The sequence below is a fragment of the Leptopilina heterotoma genome, unplaced genomic scaffold, assembly GCF_015476425.1.
Source record: "Leptopilina heterotoma isolate Lh14 unplaced genomic scaffold, ASM1547642v1 Lhet_108, whole genome shotgun sequence".
Lineage (NCBI taxonomy): Eukaryota > Metazoa > Arthropoda > Insecta > Hymenoptera > Figitidae > Leptopilina > Leptopilina heterotoma.
In genome coordinates this window covers 948,918-971,862 of record NW_025110825.1, presented here as the reverse complement: position 1 = coordinate 971,862, position 22,945 = coordinate 948,918, and the positions used below count along the sequence as shown (strand labels likewise).

The 22,945-nt window shown below is 21.9% G+C and overlaps 1 protein-coding gene across 3 annotated transcripts in view; it reads left to right on the top strand.

Annotated features, from left to right (window-relative positions):
- Positions 1-22,945, top strand: part of LOC122503049 (retinal homeobox protein Rx1-like) — a 279,214-nt gene that overhangs the window by 209,365 nt on the left and 46,904 nt on the right. For all 3 annotated transcript variants that reach the window (XM_043613476.1, XM_043613466.1, XM_043613459.1), the window contains one exon: positions 14,969-15,204. In XM_043613476.1, the coding sequence (XP_043469411.1) occupies positions 14,969-15,204 (236 nt within the window). The remainder of the gene's footprint in view (positions 1-14,968; positions 15,205-22,945) is intronic.

The following is a 22,945-nucleotide window of genomic DNA, read 5'->3' as shown; positions in this document are numbered from 1 at the left end:
TAACGTTTGGTTTGAAGAAAAAAAAAATATTTCAAAATATTTCAATTTTGATCCTTCAGTTTAAAAAAAAAATACAGAAAATTTTAAACCATTGGTTTCAAAAAACTAAATTACAAAAATTCTTAAACTTTTGATTAAAAGAAACCAAAATTCTGAAATTTTTCATCCTTTGGTTTCAAGAAACAAAAATATTAAAATGTTGAACTATTGATTTAAAGAAACAGAAATGTAGGAAATTTTGAACGTTTGGTTTCAAGTAACAAAAAATTGAAAAATGAACATTTGGTTTAAAGAAACAATACAAAAATTTAAAACTTTTGCTTTAAAGAAACAAAGATACAAAAAAAATTGAAAATCTTTGGTTACGGAAACCAAAATTTATTTCATTGAAATAAAAAAACAAAAAATTTAGAATCTTTGATTTAAAGAAATAAAATTACAAAAATTCCTTAAACTTTTTTTTTAAGACGGAAAAATAAAAAAATCCTTAAACTTTTGATTTGAAGAAACAAAATTACAAAAATCTTTAAAGTTTTTGTTTCAAGAAACAAAAATATCAAAATTTTGAACCCTTCATTTAAAGAAACAAAAATATAGAAAATTTTGAACGTTTCGTTTCAAGAAACAATAAAATTAAAAAATTATCATTTGGTTTAAAGAAAAAAAAAATACAAAAATTTCAAAAATACCGAAAGTTTTGGTTTCAAGAAATAAAAATCTAAAAATCCCTAAACTTTTGGTCTAAAGGAACAAAATTTCAAAAATTCTGAAAGTTTTGGTTTGAAGAAACAAAATTATTAAAATTCTTCAATTTTTGGTTTCAAGAAAGAAAAATCCAAAAATCCCTAAACTTTTGGTTTGAAGGAACAAAATTTCAAAAATACTGAAAGTTATAATTTTTAAGAAAGAAAAATCCAAAAATCCCTAAACCTTTGGTTTGAAGGAACAAAATTTAAAAAATACTGAAACTTTTTGTTTGAAGAAACAAAATTATTAAAATTCTTCAATCTTTGGTTTTGAGAAAGAAAAATACAAAAATATCTCAAATTTTGGTTTGAAGAAACAAAATTACAAAAATTATTAAACCTTTGATTTCAAGAAAGAAAAATCCAACATTTTATAACTTTTGGTTTCAATATAAAACTTTTGTTTAAAGAAACAAAAGTAAACAAAAAAAAAAAGTAAAAAGTTCTGTTTCTTTATTAAAAAAACAGACCATTTTTTATTGAAACAAAACAGTTTTCTTTAATTACTTCAAAAAAAAAATCCTATAACTAAACGCATCGACGACATTTCAACACTTTTTTCCTCACCAGAAATTATTTTCCCAACAAACCTTTTATCTGTTAAAATAATCTCTCTCTCTTAACATGTTAAAAAATAATAGTTTTTTAAAGAAATTTCACTTAATTTTAATAACTGGAAGATTAACTTAATTGCCGGGAATGACTCCATTTAGAAGCAAAAAAGAAAAAGAAAAAAATAATCCACTATCATAAAACTGATAAGAGAAATTTATTTTCAAAGTCATTTTTAATTTTCAAAGTAATTACTTTATATTTATAAGTGCATTTATATATCAAAAAAGAAAGAAAAGAGAAAAAAGCGCAGAGAGTTTGTGTAATGATATGTAAGTTTTTGAAAGCAGAAACTATATATATATGTTGCGCGATGCCTATGGAGATATCCCAATAAAGTGAGCACGCCACGAAACAATTAAATTATTAACCGACGACGATAACGAACCAAGAGCGCGCTGATTACTATTACGTGTATAATGATAATGAAAATCGCCCCCTCGCATATAAAAGAACGTAAACAAATTACCGCCTCCAAGGTATATATGCGATCGATCATTATGCTTTCTTGAACACACGCGGTTTAGCGTTTACTTTAAAAAAAAAAAAAAAAGGCAAGGAAAAAATTGCGCGTGCGATACTCTAATATTGTGTATGTGTATACATGTCGCACAACGCGTTATTAGCACTCGTGATAATTGGGAGAAAGGTGTTATAGCACGAAACTTCCGAGTGCAAAAAAAACACTTTCATCTCGAGACGAAATTCAATTTTTTTTTCCAAATTGCACACACTTTATTGTCAATTACTCTTCTAATAACAATTATTTTTTTTAGTTCGCAAAATTTCTTTTTAATTTAAAAAAAAAATGTTTTTAATTTTTATTTCTTACAACTTAATTCTGTTGTTAAATTTTTCACATACTTTATTGTTAATTACTCTTCTAATAACATTTATTCTGAAAAGAATAAACATTTTTAGATTTAAAAAAAAATGTTTTTAATTTTTATTTTTTACAACTTAATTCTGTTGTTAAATGTTTAATTTTGATTTTCGATTTTAATTCCGTTTTACGATTTTTGATAATTTAAGGTGAATTTAATTTGAAATTTAATTTTGAAATTTAATTTGATTCATTTTATAATTCAATTTTTCAATTTTAATTCAATTTTACAGTATTATTTACAATATTTGAATAATTTTTTTTTGGTGGAAGGCAGAAGGTGAAAAATTGTTAATAAACAGGGCTATTTACCTGGGTGTTGGAGGACAGTGACCTGTGAAATTTTATCCTCATACAAGAACTCGATGACAGCTTAAGAGCCTTCGCGAAAGCTCTTAAGAGGATAATTTTTTGTTCGCACCACATTGACAATTTAATAATTTTACGATAGTATGGGAATAATCGTTGAAATTTAATATATACGACAGACATTAAGTCATTATTATTTTTATAATCTTCCACTATATATACATATATGCATCTGTAATATTTCTTTTGAAAAGACAAGTCAAGAAACGCAATCTTGCGTCTATTCAAATTAAATTTTTACTTTCATGAAATTCGAGTAAAGTTTGCATTATAAACGGTCGATCGTTACAATAATCATTCAATGCTTCTTCAAATGATTAAAAATTATAATGCAACATTTATTAATGTAAAATAAAAAAATTCATTAAAAATTATCAATTTTTTTATACACTTTTTGAACATACAAGAACGTCTTTAAAAATATTACAAGATTCTTTTAGAATTATATTATTACTAACGTTGAAAAAAAGTGTTAATAGCGGGCTTCGCACTCGTCTACTAAAACCTACTATTTACTACTTTTTTGTACGTTGTGCTACTATTTGGGTATTTTTTTTAGATTTCAGCCACTAAAAGCTACTATTTCTGATTTTTTTTGAGAATTTCCACTACTTTAAATTCGCTAATACTAAAAATAAAAAATTATTTTTAAAAATTATAATCAAATTGCTTAAAACGATTCAATTATTTTCGAAATATATTCGAAATTCAATTATTTTCAATATTATTTAGTATTTTCATGAAATTTCGCAAAAGAATTCAATTATTAAAAAAAATTGATAAAATTCATCCATAATTCAATTATTTTCATAAATAATAAGTTTCACAGGAATTCATATAATTTAGAATAACATTTTCAAAAAAATTTAGAAAAAATCAATTATTTAACAAAATTTTTATAAAATTTTTCACAATAATTCAAATGCTTTCAATAATAATAACATTTTTCATGAAAATTCAATTTTCATAAATAAAGTTTTCCACAAGAATTCAATTATTTAAAATAAAATTTTTGTGATATTTATTATATTTCGAAAAAAATTAATTTTTTAAAACAATGTTTATAAAATTCATTTTAAAAATTCAATAATTTTCAAAAATAACCAAATTTTACACATAGAAATTCAATTCTTTTTAATGACTTTACTGAAATTCTTACCAACTATTCAATTATTTTCATAAATTATAAAATTCATCGCAGGATTTCAATTCAAAAACTGTAATTATTCTCAAAAATTTAATTTCAACTTCTCGAAAAAATTAATTATTTAAACATTTCTTTATAATTCTTTGGAAGAATTCAATTATTTACAAAAATATTAGAATTTTTCAAAGGAATTCAATTATTTTCAAATATTTTAATAAAAATCTTTGCAAAATTCAATTATTTTCAAAAGTAAAAAAAAAATTTTCTCAGGAATTCAATTATTTTTTAAAATTTTAATAAAATTGTTAGCAACTTTTCAATTATTTTCATAAATAATAAAATTCATTGCAGGATTTTCAAAAATTTAATTTCAAATTTTTTTTTAAAATTCTTTGCAAGAATTTAATTATTTACAAAAATATTTGAATTTTTCAAAGGAATTCAATTATTTTCAAATATTTTAATAAAATTGTTCGAAAGAAATTAATTATTTCAAATACAACATTAATTAAATGTTCTTAGAAATAATTCAATTATTTACATAAATAATTCTTCTAAAGAATTCAATTATCACTCTAAATAACAAAATTATTCCCGAAAATTAAATTATTTTTTCGCATTTTAATAAAATTCTTTGCAAAATTCAATTATTTTCATTTATCATAAATAACAATATTCATCACAAGAATTCAATTATTTTTAAAAGTAATAAATTGCTTCTTGAAAATTCAATTATTTTAAAGTTTAAACAATAACAAAATTTTTCACTAAAATTCAATTCTTTTTAAATATTTTAATAAAATTTTTCATAATAATACAATTATTTTGATAAATAATAAAATTCGTCGCAGGATTTCAATTATTTTTAAATTTTAATACTTAAATAAATAATAAAACTCATCAGAGAATTTCAATTATTTTTTATACTATTTAAAATTACTTAATCGAAAGATTCAATTATTTTCACAAGTAAAATTTTTCACAAGAATTCAATTATTTTCATAAATAATAAAATCTTCTGAAGAATTTAATTTTTTTTGAAAATTTTAACAAAATTCTTAGAGACTATTCAATTATTTTAATAAATATTATAATTTTTCACAGAAATTCAATTATTTTCTACTATTTTGATAAAATTGTTCGAAAGAAATCAATTATTTTAAATACAGTTTGAATTAAATTTTTTTTGAAATATTTCAATTGTTTTTAGATTTTAATAAAATTCTTCCAAGAATTCAATTATTTACATAAATAATTCTTCGAAGGAATTTTATTATGTCGATAAATAACAAAATTATTCCAGAAAATTCAATTATTTTGAGGCATTTCAAATAAAATTCTTTGCAAAATTCAATTAAATTCATAAATAACAATATTCATCACAAGAATTTAATTATTTTTAAAAGTAATAAATTTCTTATTTGAAATTCAATTACTTTAAAAAATTCTAATAAAGTCTTTTACAAGAATTCAATTATTTTCAACAAAATTTAATAAAATGCCACAAAGACATTCAATTATTCTCAAAAATTTTAATAGAATTGTTTGTAAAATTGAATTATTTTTAAAAACTTTTCGCAATTCAATGATTTTCAATAACTACTATTTTCATAAAATTTCCAAACAGAATTGAATTAATTAAAAATTTTTTTGTAAGAATCTTCGTAAGAATTCAATTCTTTTTATGAATGAAAAAAATTTCTTTGGAATTCAATTATTTAAATTAGAATTTGCATAAAATTAGTTGAAAGAATTCAATTATTTAAAAAATTTTTAAAAATTCTTCGTGAGAATTAAATTATTTTTATAAACATTTAAATTCTTTCACGAATAATAAAAATTCGTTGCAGGAATTCTATTTATTAGCAGGATAAGGGAAGAAGTAAATATTTTTGATGAAAATTAGGAAAAAGTAAGGAAAATAAAATATAGAGTGGAATTTTTGGCAGTTTTGTGAAGTGTCTAAAACGAGTTTTTTTGGTGATCAAGTTTAATTATTTTTCGATAACTACTTTTTTACTACTTTTTTTGGTTTGAAAGCAACTTTTTCCTACTTTTCAAAAATTAATTGTCGAGTGCAAAGTCTGTAATAATACTCGAAAAGTACCGTTCATTGAAAACTAGGAAAAAAATAAATTAAATATAATTAGAGTCGAAGAGAGAAAAGAAAATTTAAGAAAAGAGAATTCACGAAAGAACGAGTGCGCTAAGGAAAGTGTGTGTTTTTAAAAAAAAAAGAGAAAAGAGACAAGCTACAAGAGGAGATCGACAAATTCTGTAATCCTCTTTGGTCGGTGTGAGGCTAAGTCCTCCTGTATGACAGTGTGCCCTCATCTTTCTTTTTCCACTATTTTTTTTTCTCTCCTTCTTTTTTCTTTTTTATTGACCCTTATTCTATCTCCTCATTGCTTCTACTCCTTGACTCGTGTCTCTTTTTCCTCCCACGACGTTCAAATAAATTAGATATCTAATTGACAGCCGCACAGGTGAAGCAGTGGAACGAAATAACCCGACATAAGTATTAACTCCCTCTCTCTCTCTCTTTCTTTCTCTTTCTCTCTCCATCTTGAGAGGATTTGGTCCATTCAATTTTACATGACAACGAAATAAATCCCTTTTTATTTAGATTTATTCTCTTCTTCTTCTTCTCTCTAATTATGACTCTTTTGCACCTGAATTTTTATAAACGTATTTATGAACCATTTTTTTTTCTGTCTGCTATGAAATTATTTTCATAGCAGACAGGAAAAAAATGGTTCAATTAAAAAAATATTTTTGAAAATTAAAAAATTTTTTTAGTCCAGCTGGTCAATAAAGTGACTATTATTGCTCTAGGGCAATAATGGGCACTTTATTGACCTGGACTATATTGACCCTTTAGAGCTAAAATTTTTTACATCTTTGCGTTAAGCATAAAAGATATAAAGATTTTTTCATAGTTGCATTAACAAAATTTCTTGAAATCAGTATAAAAAATTATTTTGCGTCGAACAAAAAGGGAATACAACAACATTATTACAATAAATTCTGTAAGAATATTTCGTTTTTTTTTTCTCTCATCTCACACAGTGAAAAATATCTTTTCGAGGGAACTAAGTGCTTATAAAGTTTTTGTGATCAGCATTTAGTACGGACATCATCTCTCTATATCGATATAGAGAATGCATTATAGAGGATTATGAAAAACTGTCAGTTAAAGTGAGGAGAACTCACTCGAATGAATTAAGATACAGACATAAACGAGATCTGATATTATCTCCACGCTCTCTTATTCGATTAAGCACTTTTTGCCTCCGAAAAGGAACGCCTCTCTCGGTAGCGTTCAAATTAAGAGGAAAAAAGCCAGTGATCGTCAAAACAGAAAAAAAAAATTCTTCAAGTCAAAAAAAAGGTTAAATTTCAATTTTTTTTTATCCTCGTAGAGGATGATTCAAAATGGAATTTTGAGAATCTTTTAAGTGCAACAAAAATTAATTATAGAAAAAAATATCTTTACAAAAAAATTAACAACCTTTTTGTGAATATTAATATTTAAACTCGAGATTTGTGAGGGGGGAAAAAAATAAGAAAGGCAAACTGATGTCTTAATGCTGGGCAATAAAAATGTTGCACTTAATCATCCTAACAGGATTCAACATCCTTTTAATCAAATCGCCACGATCTCGACATATATTAGTCAGTCGAAATATTTATATATGAATTCGAATTTCCATCATACTTAACAAAGTGTATATATATTGAATCAATTAATTAAAGACAAATTAGGCATCAAAACTCAATCTAACTTATAATCATTGTGTGGCTCAATCTTGATAAGCATATTTATAATTATGTAGATTGAGACTTGAATTGTAAATGTTAATGGTTCTTTGATTATTATTCATCAAGAGGAGAGATTAACAGTAATTTATTTTTCATAATCTAATAATCAACCCAGTCACGATAAGCTATTTTTCTCTTAATTGTATTTAAAAATAAACACGGAAAAAAGAATAAGGAATTAATATTAAAAATGGAATGCTTAATTTTTAAAACTCGTTTTTATAGAGCGGAAAAGAAAATATTTCTAAATCTAATTGAAATTCAAAACATTTCACACATTTTTCGTTTCTTATCTTTTTGGAATAATTAAAATGTTTACCAGCGCATTTTGTTACGAATGAATTTTTGTATTTTTAAAAGTAGACTGTTTCTATTTCCATTCATCTTGTTTTTTTGGGACAAATAAAAAGACGCACGTATTTTTTTATTTGTCGAAAAAAAGTTTTAATTTTAATTTTAAAAAAAAATTCTAAAATCAAATTTAATGTGATTATTCTTCTTTTTTAGGACAAATAAAGAGACGCGTATTTTTTTATTTTTCAGCTGAACAACTGACAAATTATTTTCAAAACTTTCTAGTTTTTACAAAAATAAATATTTTTCAATTTTTTTTGTCTTGATTTTAGTATACAGTTTTTGATACTTTTTCTTTGCAAACTTGAAAATTTGAAAAATTTTAAAAATTAACTGAATGGTGGCCATTTTTTGAAAAATCAAAAAGTAAAAAACATAATTTTTTATCTTTCTGCAAATTTTTTTTGAAAAATGGCCGCCATTTTGTTAAGTTTCAATAAATTTTCAATTTTGCAAAAGAAAATGTACCAAAAACACTACTAAAATCGAAGAAATATGTAAATATTTAAAATTTATAAATGTCGATACATTACTCAAAATAATGAGATTCAAATTTTTTTTAGTGTTTTTACAGAAATAAATATTTTTCAATTTTTTTTTTCTTGATTTTAGTAGACTTTTTCTTTGCAAACTTGAAAATTTGAAAAATTTTGAAAATTAACAAAATGGCGGCCATTTTTCGAAAAATCAAAAAACTCAATTTTCTCAAAAACATCATTTCTTTTTTCTGAAAATTTTTTTGTGGTTACTAGATGAAAAAAGAACCGCAAATCATTCATTAAGAAAAGTTAAATAACTCAAATGTAAGTTAATTTTCAAACTTTTATTATTAATAAAATATTACATTAAAAATAGTTACTTTTTGATTTTTCGAAAAATAGCCGCCATTTAGATAATTTTCAAAATTTTTCATATTTTCAAGTTTGCAAAGAAAAAGTATCAAAAACTCTACTAAATTCAAGAGAAAAAAATTGAAAAATATTTATTTTTGTAAAAACTAGAAAGTTTTGCAAATAATTTGTCAGCTGTTTAGCTGAAATTTTATCTGAAATAAAAACAGCTTGATAATTAATAATTATTTTTGGATAATTGTATATATATCTCCCAGCTTGTAAATATAAAGTGTATATTATTGCCCTAGGTGAATAATGGATTCTTTATTGATCTGCATGTGGTACAGTCCAGCTGATGAATAAAGTGACTTGTCTGCTATGAAAATAAATAAATACTTAAAACTTTTGTGTTTAAGGAAACCAAAATATAAAAAAAATTTCAAACCATTCGTTTAAGGTAACAAAAAGTACAAAAGTCTGGAAAACTTTGGTGTTTAAGGAATTAAAAAAAAACAAGAGATTTTAAACCGTTGGTGAAAAGAAACAAAAATCTTTAAAACTTTGGTATGTATATATGAAACCTTGAAAAGAAAAAATCTTTTCGATTCAAAAATAGAAAGGGAAAAATTAATCACGATAGAAACTACCGAGGGAAAAAAATTGAGTGAGAGTGCGCCCACAAAAATTAAACTCCCAAATTTCCTGAAAAACAAGAGGAAAAATTCATGGCTCGCATACATTTAAAGCAAAGTGGAATATATTTAACTCGATTAGGTCGGCGTGTAAATGAAAGAGTGACTGGCAACAACGTTTAGAAATTTATCAGTAATCACACAATGTTGGCCCATTAGGAGTCAGTGCGGCAACATTTGACTGCGCGGCGCCCCTCAGGGCAGTCTGTCCATTATCCTATCTTTACTTGTCAATCTTTTAAGTAGCTAGAACTGACTATATATATGTATCAGCAGAAAAAAAAACCCCTTAACAATTGAGGCGATACTGATACAATCGTTTTTCGTTTCTTCAAAGTAAATTCACCTTTCCCACCTTCATCTTTTTCTTTAATGTAAACACGTTACCGACATGGTACATATATACTGTAAAGTTGACGCGCACGTAACACATTTGTGTGTGTGTGTATATATTTCAACAATTTGTGAAGAAAAAAAAAATTAGCCACCACAACTTGCACGTACACTCAATTTACTGCAAGTGACGACGTTAACTTGTAGATATTCACTTTATGAGTTCACTTAAAAATTGTACATTGCGTGTATACATTTTTTTTTTTTTGTTGTGGTGCTCTTGGGTATTATTTCCCTCTTGCTGCACTTCACTCACTAGCCTGATGGTGAAACTCTGGCTAAAGACTCCAACGTCTGAACCATGGTTAGTTATTAAAAAGTTAAAATAAATCATAATATTTATTTGATTGGGATTTAGTCATAGTTTCTCCAGAGTAATTATTGCAAAAAAAAGAAAACCTCTCATTGGACCTCATTTTAAAATTTAAATTTTGCCCACTGGTTCTTCGCCTTGATTCCCTAAGTATCTAGCTAGGGAATAGATAGATAGATACCTAGGGAATCAAGGCGAAGAACCAGTGGGCAAAATTTAAAACGAGGTCCAGTAGATTTTTAGTCATCGCTTGGAGAAATAGAACTTCACCTCTGGCTGTAAAAAAATTAATTAAAATTTTCTATTACGTGAATTTTTTTTTTTTTTAAATGGTCCCTTGTGACTTTTTTTTGCTATAGAAGGTGGGGGAGAAAAGTATTGGTCGTGTGTATGTATATATATGTATATTATGAAGCAACCACCTGCACACGTCTACGCATTAATTGGTTTCGGTTGGATAGAGTAACCATCGTGATTAAATTCTCGAAAACAAGGGGAACTGCGACCAACCCCATAGTATGTCCTCTTTGCCGTTATATTGTCTCGAGCCTACTCGTGTCATTCGGTTCTGATGGGTCGTGATTTGGCAATTATCGAAATAGATAATCCGCCAGACCATATACCCCATCAACGAACCACCAATTTTCACTTACATTCACCCTCAATTGCAACACTCTTATCAAATCAAACTGGTCAAATCATCTCTCTCTCTCTCTCTAATACGTATTTGTATATCTATAAACATATTGCCCCTTCCCAATACCCCAACTTCAATTTATGGTTAAAATTTTTAATTTCGTCAAATTCTTACAAACTTCTTATTATACTTTTCTATAAATTATATTATCCTTATTTTTAGGGTCATGTTCTGCTCTGACCTGAAAAAATAAGTTAGTGATTATTAATAATCACTCAATAAATAAAATTGGTCACCACGATTTATGGTGGTTTTTAGCCATTGGCTTTGGACCTAATTTTAATGTGTTTGCCATTTTTAGGTCCAAAGTTAGATCAAAATTGACCTAATTTGATAAGAAGCAACATTTGAACAGAAGGCAGACTTCGCACTCCATTATTAATTTTAAAAAATTATCAAAAAGTATCTTTCAAACTAGAAAAAAGTAGCTATCGAAAAATTAAACTTGACGGGCAAAAAAAACTTCACAAAACTGACAAAAATTTTTGCCAATAATTGAATGTCTGTGTGGTATTTCATTAAATTTTCTTTTGAAAATAATTGAATTCATAAAAAGCATTTTATTATTTTTATGAAAATAATTGAATTCTTACGAAAGATTTTGGTAGAATTTTTTTAAATAATTAAATTTCCAAGAAGAAATTTTTTACTTTGAAAAATAATTAAATTCTTGTGATGAATATTGAAAGTAATTGAATTTTGCAAAGAATTTTATTAAAATGCATCAAAATAATTGAATTTTCGGGAATAATTTTGTTATTTCTCGACATAATTGAATTCTTTCGAAGAACAATTCGTGTAAATAATTGAATTCTTGGGAATAATTGTTTATGTAAATAATTGAATTCTTAGGGAAAGTTTTATTAAAATCAAAATAAGAATAATTGAATTATTTTAAAAAAATTATAATTAAAATTTTATTTAAAATAAATCATTTCTTTCGAACAATATTATTAAAATATTTGAAAATAATTGATTTTTTCGAGGATTTGAAATTAAATTTTTAAGAATAATTGCATTTTTGGAGCAATTCCTGTAAAATTGTATTAAAAATAATTAAATTCCTGAAAAAAATTTTATTATATATGAAAATAAATGAATTATTGAGAAAAATTTTATTAAAATGTTTAAAAAGAATTGGATTTCTGTGAAAAATTTTGTTATTTTTGAAAATAATTGAATTCTTCATAAGAATTTTATAAACATTGTTTTAAATAATTGAACTCTTGACGAAAACTTTATTTGTGAAAATAATAGAATTTTTCGATTTATTAATTTAAAATAGTATTAAAAATAATTAAAATCCTGCGATGAGTTTTAGTATTTATGAAAATAATTAAATTTTGAATAAATTTTATCAATTTTTTAAAATAAATTAATTCTTTTGAGAAATTTTATAAAAATAGTAGATATTGAAAATGATTGAATTGCGAAAAGTTTTTAAAGATAATTAAATTTTACAATGAATTCAATTAAAATTTTTAACAAGAATTGAATTCTTGCGAACGATTTTATTAGAATTTTTTAAAATAATTAAATTCTTATTTGATGAATATTGTTATTTATGAAAATAATTGAACTTTGCAAAATAATTGAATTTTCGGGAATAATTTTATTATTTATCCACATATAATTGAATTCTTTCAAAGAATTATTTATGTACATAATTGAATTGTTGGGAAGAATTTTATTATTTATGAAAATAATAAAATTATTGCGATAAATTTTATTAAAACGTTTAAAAAGAATTAAATTTCTGTGACAAATTTTGTAATTTTTTAAAATAATTAAATTCTTTATAAGAATTTTATAAACATTGTTTTAAAAAATTAATTAATTTTTTTCGAAATATAATAAATATTATGAAAATTTTATTTTAAATAATTGGATTCTTGTGGAAAACTTTATTTATGAAAATAATTGAATTCTTGGTTAAAATTTTATCAAAACTTTTTTTTAAAAAATTGAATTTTCGAGGAATTGAAATTAAATTTTTATGAATAATTAAATTTTTTGAGCAATTTCTGTAAAATCATATTAAAAATAATTGTAATCCTGCGATGAATTTTATTATTTATGAAAATAATTGAATAGTTGCTAAAAATTTTATTAAAATTTTCAAAAATCATTGAATTCCTGAGAAGAATATTATTATTTATAAAAAGTAATTGAATTATTGCGAAAATTTTTATTAAAATGTTTAAAAAGAAGTGAATTTCGGTGAAAAGTTTGATTATTTTTGAAAATAATTGAATTCTTCATAAAAATTTTATAAATATTCTTTTAAATAATTGAATTTTTCGATTAATTAATTTAAAATAGTTTAAAAAATAATTGAAATTTTTTTATGAGTTTTATTATTTATGAAAATAATTGAATTTTTGTTTAGAATTTTATCAAAAATTTTTTTTAAAAATTGAATTTCCATGAAAAATGTTATTATTACTAAATGTCATTGAATTATTTTGAAAATTGTATAAAAATTTTGTTAAATAATTGAATTTTTCGAAATTTTTTTGAAAATGCTATTCTAAATTAATTGAATTCCTGTGGAAATTTTATTATTTTTGAAAATAATTGAATTTTTGATGAATTTTATCAATTTTCTTTTTAAATAATTGAATTCTTTTGCGTTTTATGAAAATATTAGATATTGAAAATAATTGAATTTCGAATATTTTTTGAAAATAATTGAATCGTTTTACAAAATTAGTTTTAAGTGGCTAAAATCTAAAAAAAGGACCCAAATAGTAGCATATTGTAAAAAAATGTAGTAAATGTAGCGGCCCCTATATTTTTAGCTACAGATTAATAAAAATTGATGAACAGACTTATTTGAACACGAAAATTCTATATTTTAAAAAGAAGAAAAATTCGTTTATCCATATAATTTATTTTTGCCAATACCAAGAGAAATTAATTATCTTCTCTAAATTGTGAATACGCGCGTTAATAAACTGTTAAATTTGATGTTGTTTGTAGAAATTTTCTCTCTCTCTCTCTTCTTTGTCCCTTTTCTTATTAGAGATTAAAAGAGCAGTTTCCGCTTGATGCCCGGAGGCATCGTTTGGGTATATTGAAGCTCTCATTAACAGTATAATTAAGCTTCTCGCATCGCAGCGCATTGCATTAGATCGAATTGTGGGAGGTAATCGGGTAGCTCAATGGCGAACCATAGCCAAGGCATATAGGAAGCTTGCTCTTCCTAGGCTAACCAACAGCCTAATAACTTCGCCTTGGCTCAGTGATTGACGCGTCTGTACTGGTTAATTATCAACAACAATCAATAACGACCCGACCTTTATCGTCTGAGTAACGCCCCCTGCCCATTATAGAGAAGATACTATATATATATATTAACTTCGAAACGGGAGAATATATATATATATTCTCCTTTCTTCGCGAGAGACTTCTGTTTCCATCTTCCTGGTTAATAAGACGGAAAGGTGGACTTGCGCTTTGCAATTTTCAATCTATAAGCGGAAAATAGTTTTCATTAAGTCAATCATTTTATCATAAAACTTCACCTATTATTTCCGAATGAGAATTAATCGTTTATTTCACGATCTTTTTTTCATTTCATTTATTTCCAGTTTTCCAAATTGAAAAAATTGTTATTATTCACTAATTATTTATTTACTAATTTGTATAATAATTAATAATTAATAATTAAATGTAATTATAATTTTATTGCTTGAGTATAGATTATTATTAATTAAATTATTAATATATATATATATATATATATATATATATATATATATATATATATATATATATATATATATATATATATATATATATATATTGAATTAATATGGAAAAAATTATTTATTTTCTCAGTAGGTAACAAGAAGTTGTGTATAGTTCGCGATGGCCGTAAGCGTTAAGGCGCCAATTATATAGAAACTTATCGCCGGAGGTTCGATTCTTCTCCACTGAAAACAATTTTTTTTCTCTTTAAATAGACGATCACTTGTCTATGTTTCTATTTAATTGTTTGAATGGCAAGAGCTATGTGAAATAAATAAATAAATATTAAAATTAAATTTTTTGTATTTATTAAAAAAAATAATAAATTTTTTTTTTTTTTATTTTTGATTGCAGGTGAAAACAGTTGTTGTAATTCAACGGGTGGCGGAAGTGATGAGGAATTGGAACCTGGTTCCAGAGATGATTTAAACGAAAATAGTCCAAAAAAGAAGCACCGACGGAATAGGACAACATTTACGACCTATCAGTTACATGAACTCGAAAGAGCTTTTGAAAAATCCCACTATCCTGACGTCTACTCGAGAGAAGAATTGGCCATGAAAGTCAATTTGCCGGAAGTTCGTGTCCAGGTGAGCGCACGAAAATATTTATTAATTTCTTGCCCAATTAGTATTTAACTTAAATTAAATTCTGAATTAATTTATTAACAAAATTAATCACTTTTCAATTAATTAACTAATTATTATTAATTAATAATTAATAATTAATAATTAATAATTAATTGCTTTCAAATTAATTAATGAATAAAATTAATTAGTTTTAATCTAATTAATTAATAAAATTAATTGCTTTCAAATTAATTAATTAATTAATAGAATTAATTGTCTTTTTGTTTCCCAACTTTTTTTTATTAATTTTTCTTTTTATAATTCCAAATTTTAAATTAATGTTGATATTGAAAATTATTGAATTTTTGCAAAGAATTTTATTAAAAAATTTGCGAATAATTGAACTCCTTCTAATAATTTTATTATTTATGAAAATAATTGAATTCTTGAGAAGAGTTTTATTATTTATGATACATATTTAAATTCCTGCGAAGAATTTTAGTAAAATTTTTGAAAATCCCTATTAAATTCTTTTGAAAAATTTCTATGAATTTTTTTTTAAAATAATCGAGTTTCTTTAATAATTTTAATAGAAAATTTTGAAAGCAATTGAATTTTTTATGATGAATTTTTTTGAAGTTTTTAAAATATTCGTGTTTCTTAATAATTGAAATTAAACATTTAATTATTGAATTTTATTACAATATTTTTATAGAAAGTAATTAAATGTTTCTCAGAATTTTATTACAATTTTCAAAAATAATTTACTTCATTCAAGTAATTTTATTAAAATTTTAGAAAATAATTTGATTCTTTCAAAAAATGTTATTAAAAATTAAAAAAAAAATAGAATTTTTTCGAAAAATATTATTAAAAATTGAAAAAAAAATCTGAATTCTTTCATGAAATTTTATGGAAATTGTGTTAAAAATAATTGAATTTTTAAAAAGAATTTTACTATTCATAAAAATAATTGAATTGTTTCCAAGGATTTATTAAAATTTTAGAAAAAAAAATTTAATTCTTTTGATAATTTTTTTAACGAATTAAAAAAAAAATTGAAATCTTTCGTGAAATTTTATTGAAAATAATTGAATTTTTGCAAAGATTTTCCCTTTTAAAAAAATGGAATTTTTTCAAAGGATTTATTAAAATTTTGGAAAATAATTTAATTTTTTCGAAAAATATTATTAAAAATTTTTAAAATACTGAATTCTTTTATGGAATTTTATTAAAATTGTGTTAAAAATAATTGAATTGTTTCCAAGGATTTTTTCAAATTTTAGAAAATAATTGAATTCTTTTGAAAATTTTTTTAAAGAATTAAGAAGAAAATTGAAATCTTTTGTGAATTTTTATTGAAAATTATTGAATTTTTGCAAAGATTTTACTATTTAAAAAAATAATTGAATTTTTTTAAAGGATTTATTAAAATTGAAAAAAATATTTGAATTATTTTGTGGAATGTTATTAAAATTTTGTTGAAAATAATTGAATTTTTGCTAACAATTTTACTACTTATAAAAATAATTGAATTCTTCCGAAGAATGTTATTATTTACGAAGGTAATGCGAAAAATTATATTAAAATCTTTGAAAATATTAACAATAATAATTAATATTGTACTTAAATTAATAAGTGAATTTTTAAAATTTTGATTAAGAAAATAATTCAAAAATTTACATTTGAAAATAAAAAATTTTGTAATTTGCATAATAATAATAATAATAATAATAATAATAATAATAATAATAATAATAATAATAATAATAATAATAAATTGAACATGAAATAAAGTTAATTACTCTCAATTCAGTTAACTAATAAAATTAACTGCTTTCAAATTAATTAATGAATAAAATTAATTACTCTCAATTCAATTAATAAATAAAAGTAAATAATTTGAAGTTATCAGTCAATAAAAATTAATAATCTTAACGTTAATTAATTCATAAAAGTAGTTAATTTTAAAAGTATCAATCAATAAAATTAATTAACTTAATGTTTATTAATCAATAAAATTAATGAATCTTGAATTTATTTACTAATAAAATAGTTAATTTTCAATTTCTCATAGAATAAATTGAATTTTTATTTAAACTATTTCAAAAAAATGTAATTCCTAATTAATTGTAAGTTTATTAATTTCAAATTTGGTAATTGACAAAATTAATTAATTCTAACTTTATTAATATCAAATTTACAAATTAACAATTTACATTAAGAAAATTAATCAATTTTAGATTAACTAATTAATAAAGTTAATTAATTTTCATACTCATTTTATATTTTATCGTTATAAATTATAATTAACGTTAAAATTATAGCGATAATTGCAAATAAACTAAAACAAGATGAAAGGAAAAATACATTGATAGAAATAAATATACTGACATTAAATATAAATAAAAAAAAAAAATAAACATTAAATAAAATAAAAAAAACATTAAATATATACATAAATAAATAAAAAATAATAAAAAAACATACATTAAATATATACATATATTAAAATAAGTAAATAAATAAATATATAACTGTGACATTAAAAAGGAAAATATTAATAAAATAAAAATTTGATCGTCAATAAAATTTTAAATTATTGAAAAAGTAAAATTTTATTAACGTAAAGTATAAATGAAATTGAATGTGCGAGAGTTGAATGCGGGGATTCGGTTTTATTTGAAAATGAAATGCAATTCGCCGCTATAAACCACTGTCGACTGCATAATATATTTTAATTAACAGGGCAAAGCTTTGATTCGAAATTCGATGAATTGTGACATTTAAATTTGGCAGGTCATAAAATCATGACGTAGACTAATGGCGCTTGTTTCCGTGCAAACAATCGACATGGCAATCGCGCGTTGCTTTCGCGCTAGGCGGCGTATTAAACTAAATTAAATTAATTATGTGCGTGACAACGATAAAACAACCAAGTCTGCATGCGATGACGCATCGATTAGAATGTAAAATTGCGCGGCTCCCTTATTTTTTCTTTTTTTTGCGGCTAAATAAATTCACATTCTCTGGAATAAAAATGGAATTACAATTTATCTTTTTTTTTATATAGTGAAATATTCTTTGAAAAATTATCATTTTGGTAATTTTTATTATAAAAATAATAAATTTTAGTTTTTTAATTACCATTCGTTTCTGACCAATGGTATTTTTAGTTGGTTGATATACTTTCGACTACTGGTATTTTTGACCATTAGTATTTGTTAGTTTCTGAATTTTTGACTAATGACAGTTTTGTATCGATTATTTTTTTACTACCGCGGTATTTTTGACCAATAATATTTTTAGTTTCTGAATTTCTGACTAATGGCAGTTTTTTAACGACTATTTTTTTCGACCACTTCAAAATCATTCAATTTATATATTTATTGCAATTTTTCAAAATTCCAATTAAAAATTTCCAACTCTTTTAAACTTGTTCAATAATTCAATTATTCAAAAAAAAAAATTAATTATTCAATTATTACCTGTTTATTATAATGATTATGATTTACAATTTTATTTTGAATTTTTTTTTATAATTATTCAATTATTCTATTTATTGCAATTTCTCTAAATTTCAATTCAAAATTTCCAACTCTTTAAAAATTATTCAATTGTTATTTATTATAATTTTTAAACATTTATTCGAATTTTTTCAAAATTATTCAATTGTTAAATTATTACCTGTTTATTGTAATTATTTTAATGATTTACAATTTTTTTTCAAAATTATTCAATTATCCAAATACTATTATATTTATTGCATTTATTCAATTTTACATTTATTCAATTATTATATTTATTGCAATTTTTCTAAATTTTATTTAAATTTACTCCTTAAAAATTATTCAATTATTCAAATGTTATTTATTATAATTTTTAAACATTTATTCGAATTTTTTAAAAATTATTTTATTATTCATTATAGTTTTTAAAAATTTATTATAGTTTATAAAAATTCATTATAGTTTTTCGAAATTCATTTAAATTTTTACAAAATTATTCCTTTTATTTAATTATTATTTATTACAATTTTTAAAAATTAAATTAATCTACATTTGATATTAATAAACATTCATTATTCATATTTCTTGCTTTTTAGAATGTTAAACAAGCTTTTATTTTGTTACAAAGAGAAAAAAAAGGAAATAAAATTCTCTGGTAAATTGAAAGAATCGTAATAAAGTCGTAATTAAAATAAAGCTTTATTTCAACTATTTTAACTATTAAACATTATTTATTTCTCTTTCTTCTGTTTAATCTTCTGGATTATTAAAATTCATAAAATTCACTGAAAGAATTATTAAATTTCAGTGAAACTGAATAATAATTTTAATAATAAAAATTTAAAAATAATTGTAATAATTTTCAAAAAATATTGCAATGATTATAATTGGTATAGTAATAAAAATTTCTTACATCTAATAGAAAAATTATTATTGTCATATTTTTAAAGTGTATACTCGGATTTTATGTTTCTCTCTATTTTTTTTCTCTTGCGCGCCGGCTTAAATATGTAATCAGCTTAAAGTATTAGGTTCAGAGAGAAAGAGAATGTTTTCGGTCACAGTAAATAAAAGGAGCGAGAAACTAAGTACAAAACATAGGAAAACGCTTTTGAGGAAAATTGGAAAAAGTCAGTCAACCGCAAAAAAGCCACTCACCTTTAGTTTTCAACACACTTTAACATTTTTTATTACTATTTTCATTTATCAACTTTCTTCGCACTACTTTTTTTTTGTTCTTTTTTTTTAATTCAAAAACTCCACTGTAAATTGAAAACTTGTTAAATGTTTTGTAAAAAAAAATTCTCTACATTTATTTGTATAAATTAAACTATTAGTTTCATAAATATCTGTTTTTTTTTGTCTATTATAATTATAAAATTTTATGACTTTAATCATAATTTAATCTTATAATTAATCATAAATAACCAAATTATTAATTTCAATTAAATTTCAATTTAATTTTTTTCAATTTCAATTTAAATTAATTCATTTCATTTCAATTTTAATTTTTATGTAATTTAATTTAATTGCAATTAGTCGGAAATATTAAAAAGTACCAGTAGTCAAAACAAATAATATTAATAAAAATTTATTTTAATAAATAATAATTGAATAATTTTGAAACAGTCGGAATTTTTTAATTGAAGTTTTAAAAAATTTCATTAAATATAATTGAATAATTGAATAGTCTTAAAATATTATAATAAACAATAATTGAATAATTGAATAATTTTGAAAGAGTTGGGAATTTTGAATCGAAATTTTGAAAAATTGCAATAAATTTAATAATTGAATAATTTTGAAAGGAATTGGAAATTTTGAATTAAAATTTGAAAAATTGCAGAAAATATAATAATTGAATAATTTTGAAAGGAGTTGCAAATTTTTTAATCGAAATTATGAATAATTGCAATAAATATAATAATTGAATAATTTTGAAAGAGTTGTAACTTTGAATTTAAATTTTGAAAAATTGCAAAAAATATAATAATTAAATAATTTTGAAAGAGTTGAAAATTTTGAATTAAAATTTGAAAAATTGCAGAAAATATAATAATTGAATAATTTTTAAAGAGTTGGAATTTTTGAATTGAAATTTTGAAAAATTGTAATAAATTTAATAATTGAATAATTTTGAAAGGAGTTGGAAATTTTGAATCGAAATTATAAATAATTGCAATAAACATAATAATTGAATAATTTTGAAAAAGTTGGAATTTTTTAATTGAAATTTTGAAAAATTTCAATAAATTTAATAATTGAATAATTTTGAAAGAGTTGAAAATTTAGAATTTAATTTTTAACAAATTGCAATAAATATAATAATTGAATAATTGAATAATTTTGAAACAGTCGGAATTTTTGATTGAAGTTTTAAAAAATTTCGTTAAATATAATTGAATAATTGAATAATTTTGAAAAAGTTGGAAATTTTGAAAAATTGCAATAAATTTAATAATTGAATAATTTTGAAAGGAATTGGAAATTTTGAATTAAAATTTGAAAAATTGCAGAAAATATAATAATTGAATAATTTTGAAAGGAGTTGCAAATTTTTTAATCGAAATTATGAATAATTGCAATAAATATAATAATTGAATAATTTTGAAAGAGTTGTAACTTTGAATTTAAATTTTGAAAAATTGCAAAAAATATAATAATTAAATAATTTTGAAAGAGTTGAAAATTTTGAATTAAAATTTGAAAAATTGCAGAAAATATAATAATTGAATAATTTTTAAAGAGTTGGAATTTTTGAATTGAAATTTTGAAAAATTGTAATAAATTTAATAATTGAATAATTTTGAAAGGAGTTGGAAATTTTGAATCGAAATTATAAATAATTGCAATAAACATAATAATTGAATAATTTTGAAAAAGTTGGAATTTTTTAATTGAAATTTTGAAAAATTGCAATAAATTTAATAATTGAATAATTTTGAAAGAGTTGAAAATTTAGAATTTAATTTTTAACAAATTGCAATAAATATAATAATTGAATAATTGAATAATTTTGAAACAGTCGGAATTTTTGATTGAAGTTTTAAAAAATTTCGTTAAATATAATTGAATAATTGAATAATTTTGAAAAAGTTGGAAATTTTGAAAAATTGCAATAAATTTAATAATTGAATAATTTTGAAAGGAATTGGAAATTTTGAATTAAAATTTGAAAAATTGCAGAAAATATAATAATTGAATAATTTTGAAAGGAGTTGCAAATTTTTTAATCGAAATTATGAATAATTGCAATAAATATAATAATTGAATAATTTTGAAAGAGTTGTAACTTTGAATTTAAATTTTGAAAAATTGCAAAAAATATAATAATTAAATAATTTTGAAAGAGTTGAAAATTTTGAATTAAAATTTGAAAAATTGCAGAAAATATAATAATTGAATAATTTTTAAAGAATTGGAATTTTTGAATTGAAATTTTGAAAAATTGTAATAAATTTAATAATTGAATAATTTTGAAAGGAGTTGGAAATTTTGAATCGAAATTATAAATAATTGCAATAAACATAATAATTGAATAATTTTGAAAGAGTTGGAATTTTTTAATTGAAATTTTGAAAAATTGCAATAAATTTAATAATTGAATAATTTTGAAAGAGTTGAAAATTTAGAATTTAATTTTTAACAAATTGCAATAAATATAATAATTGAATAATTGAATAATTTTGAAACAGTCGGAATTTTTTATTGAAGTTTTAAAAAATTTCATTAAATATAATTGAATAATTGAATAATTTTGAAAAAGTTGGAAATTTTAAATTGAAATTTTGAAAAATTACAATAAATTTAATAATTGAATAATTTTAAAAGGAGTTGGAAATTTTTTAATCGAAATTATGAATAATTGCAATAAACATAATAATTGAATAATTTTGAAAGAGTTGGAATTTTTTAATTGAAATTTTGAAAAATTACAATAAATTTAAGAATTGAATAATTTTGAAAGGAGTTGGAAATTTAGAATTCAATTTTTAATAAATTGCAATAAATATAATAATTGAATAATTGACTAATTTTTGCAAGAAGAAAAGAATTGTAAATTTTTTTTATAAAAGTATTGATTTCTCCAAAAATCACATAACTTTTTCGAGTATTGTGAATGTGAATAAACACTAATAATAAGTCATTTAACTTCAAATTACATCTAAGTGCCATTTCCTCTCGCCTTCTTTTCCTTCGTCGGGAGTTGAAAAACAGTTCGGACTCTCTGATCCATTATATATTAGAGGGTA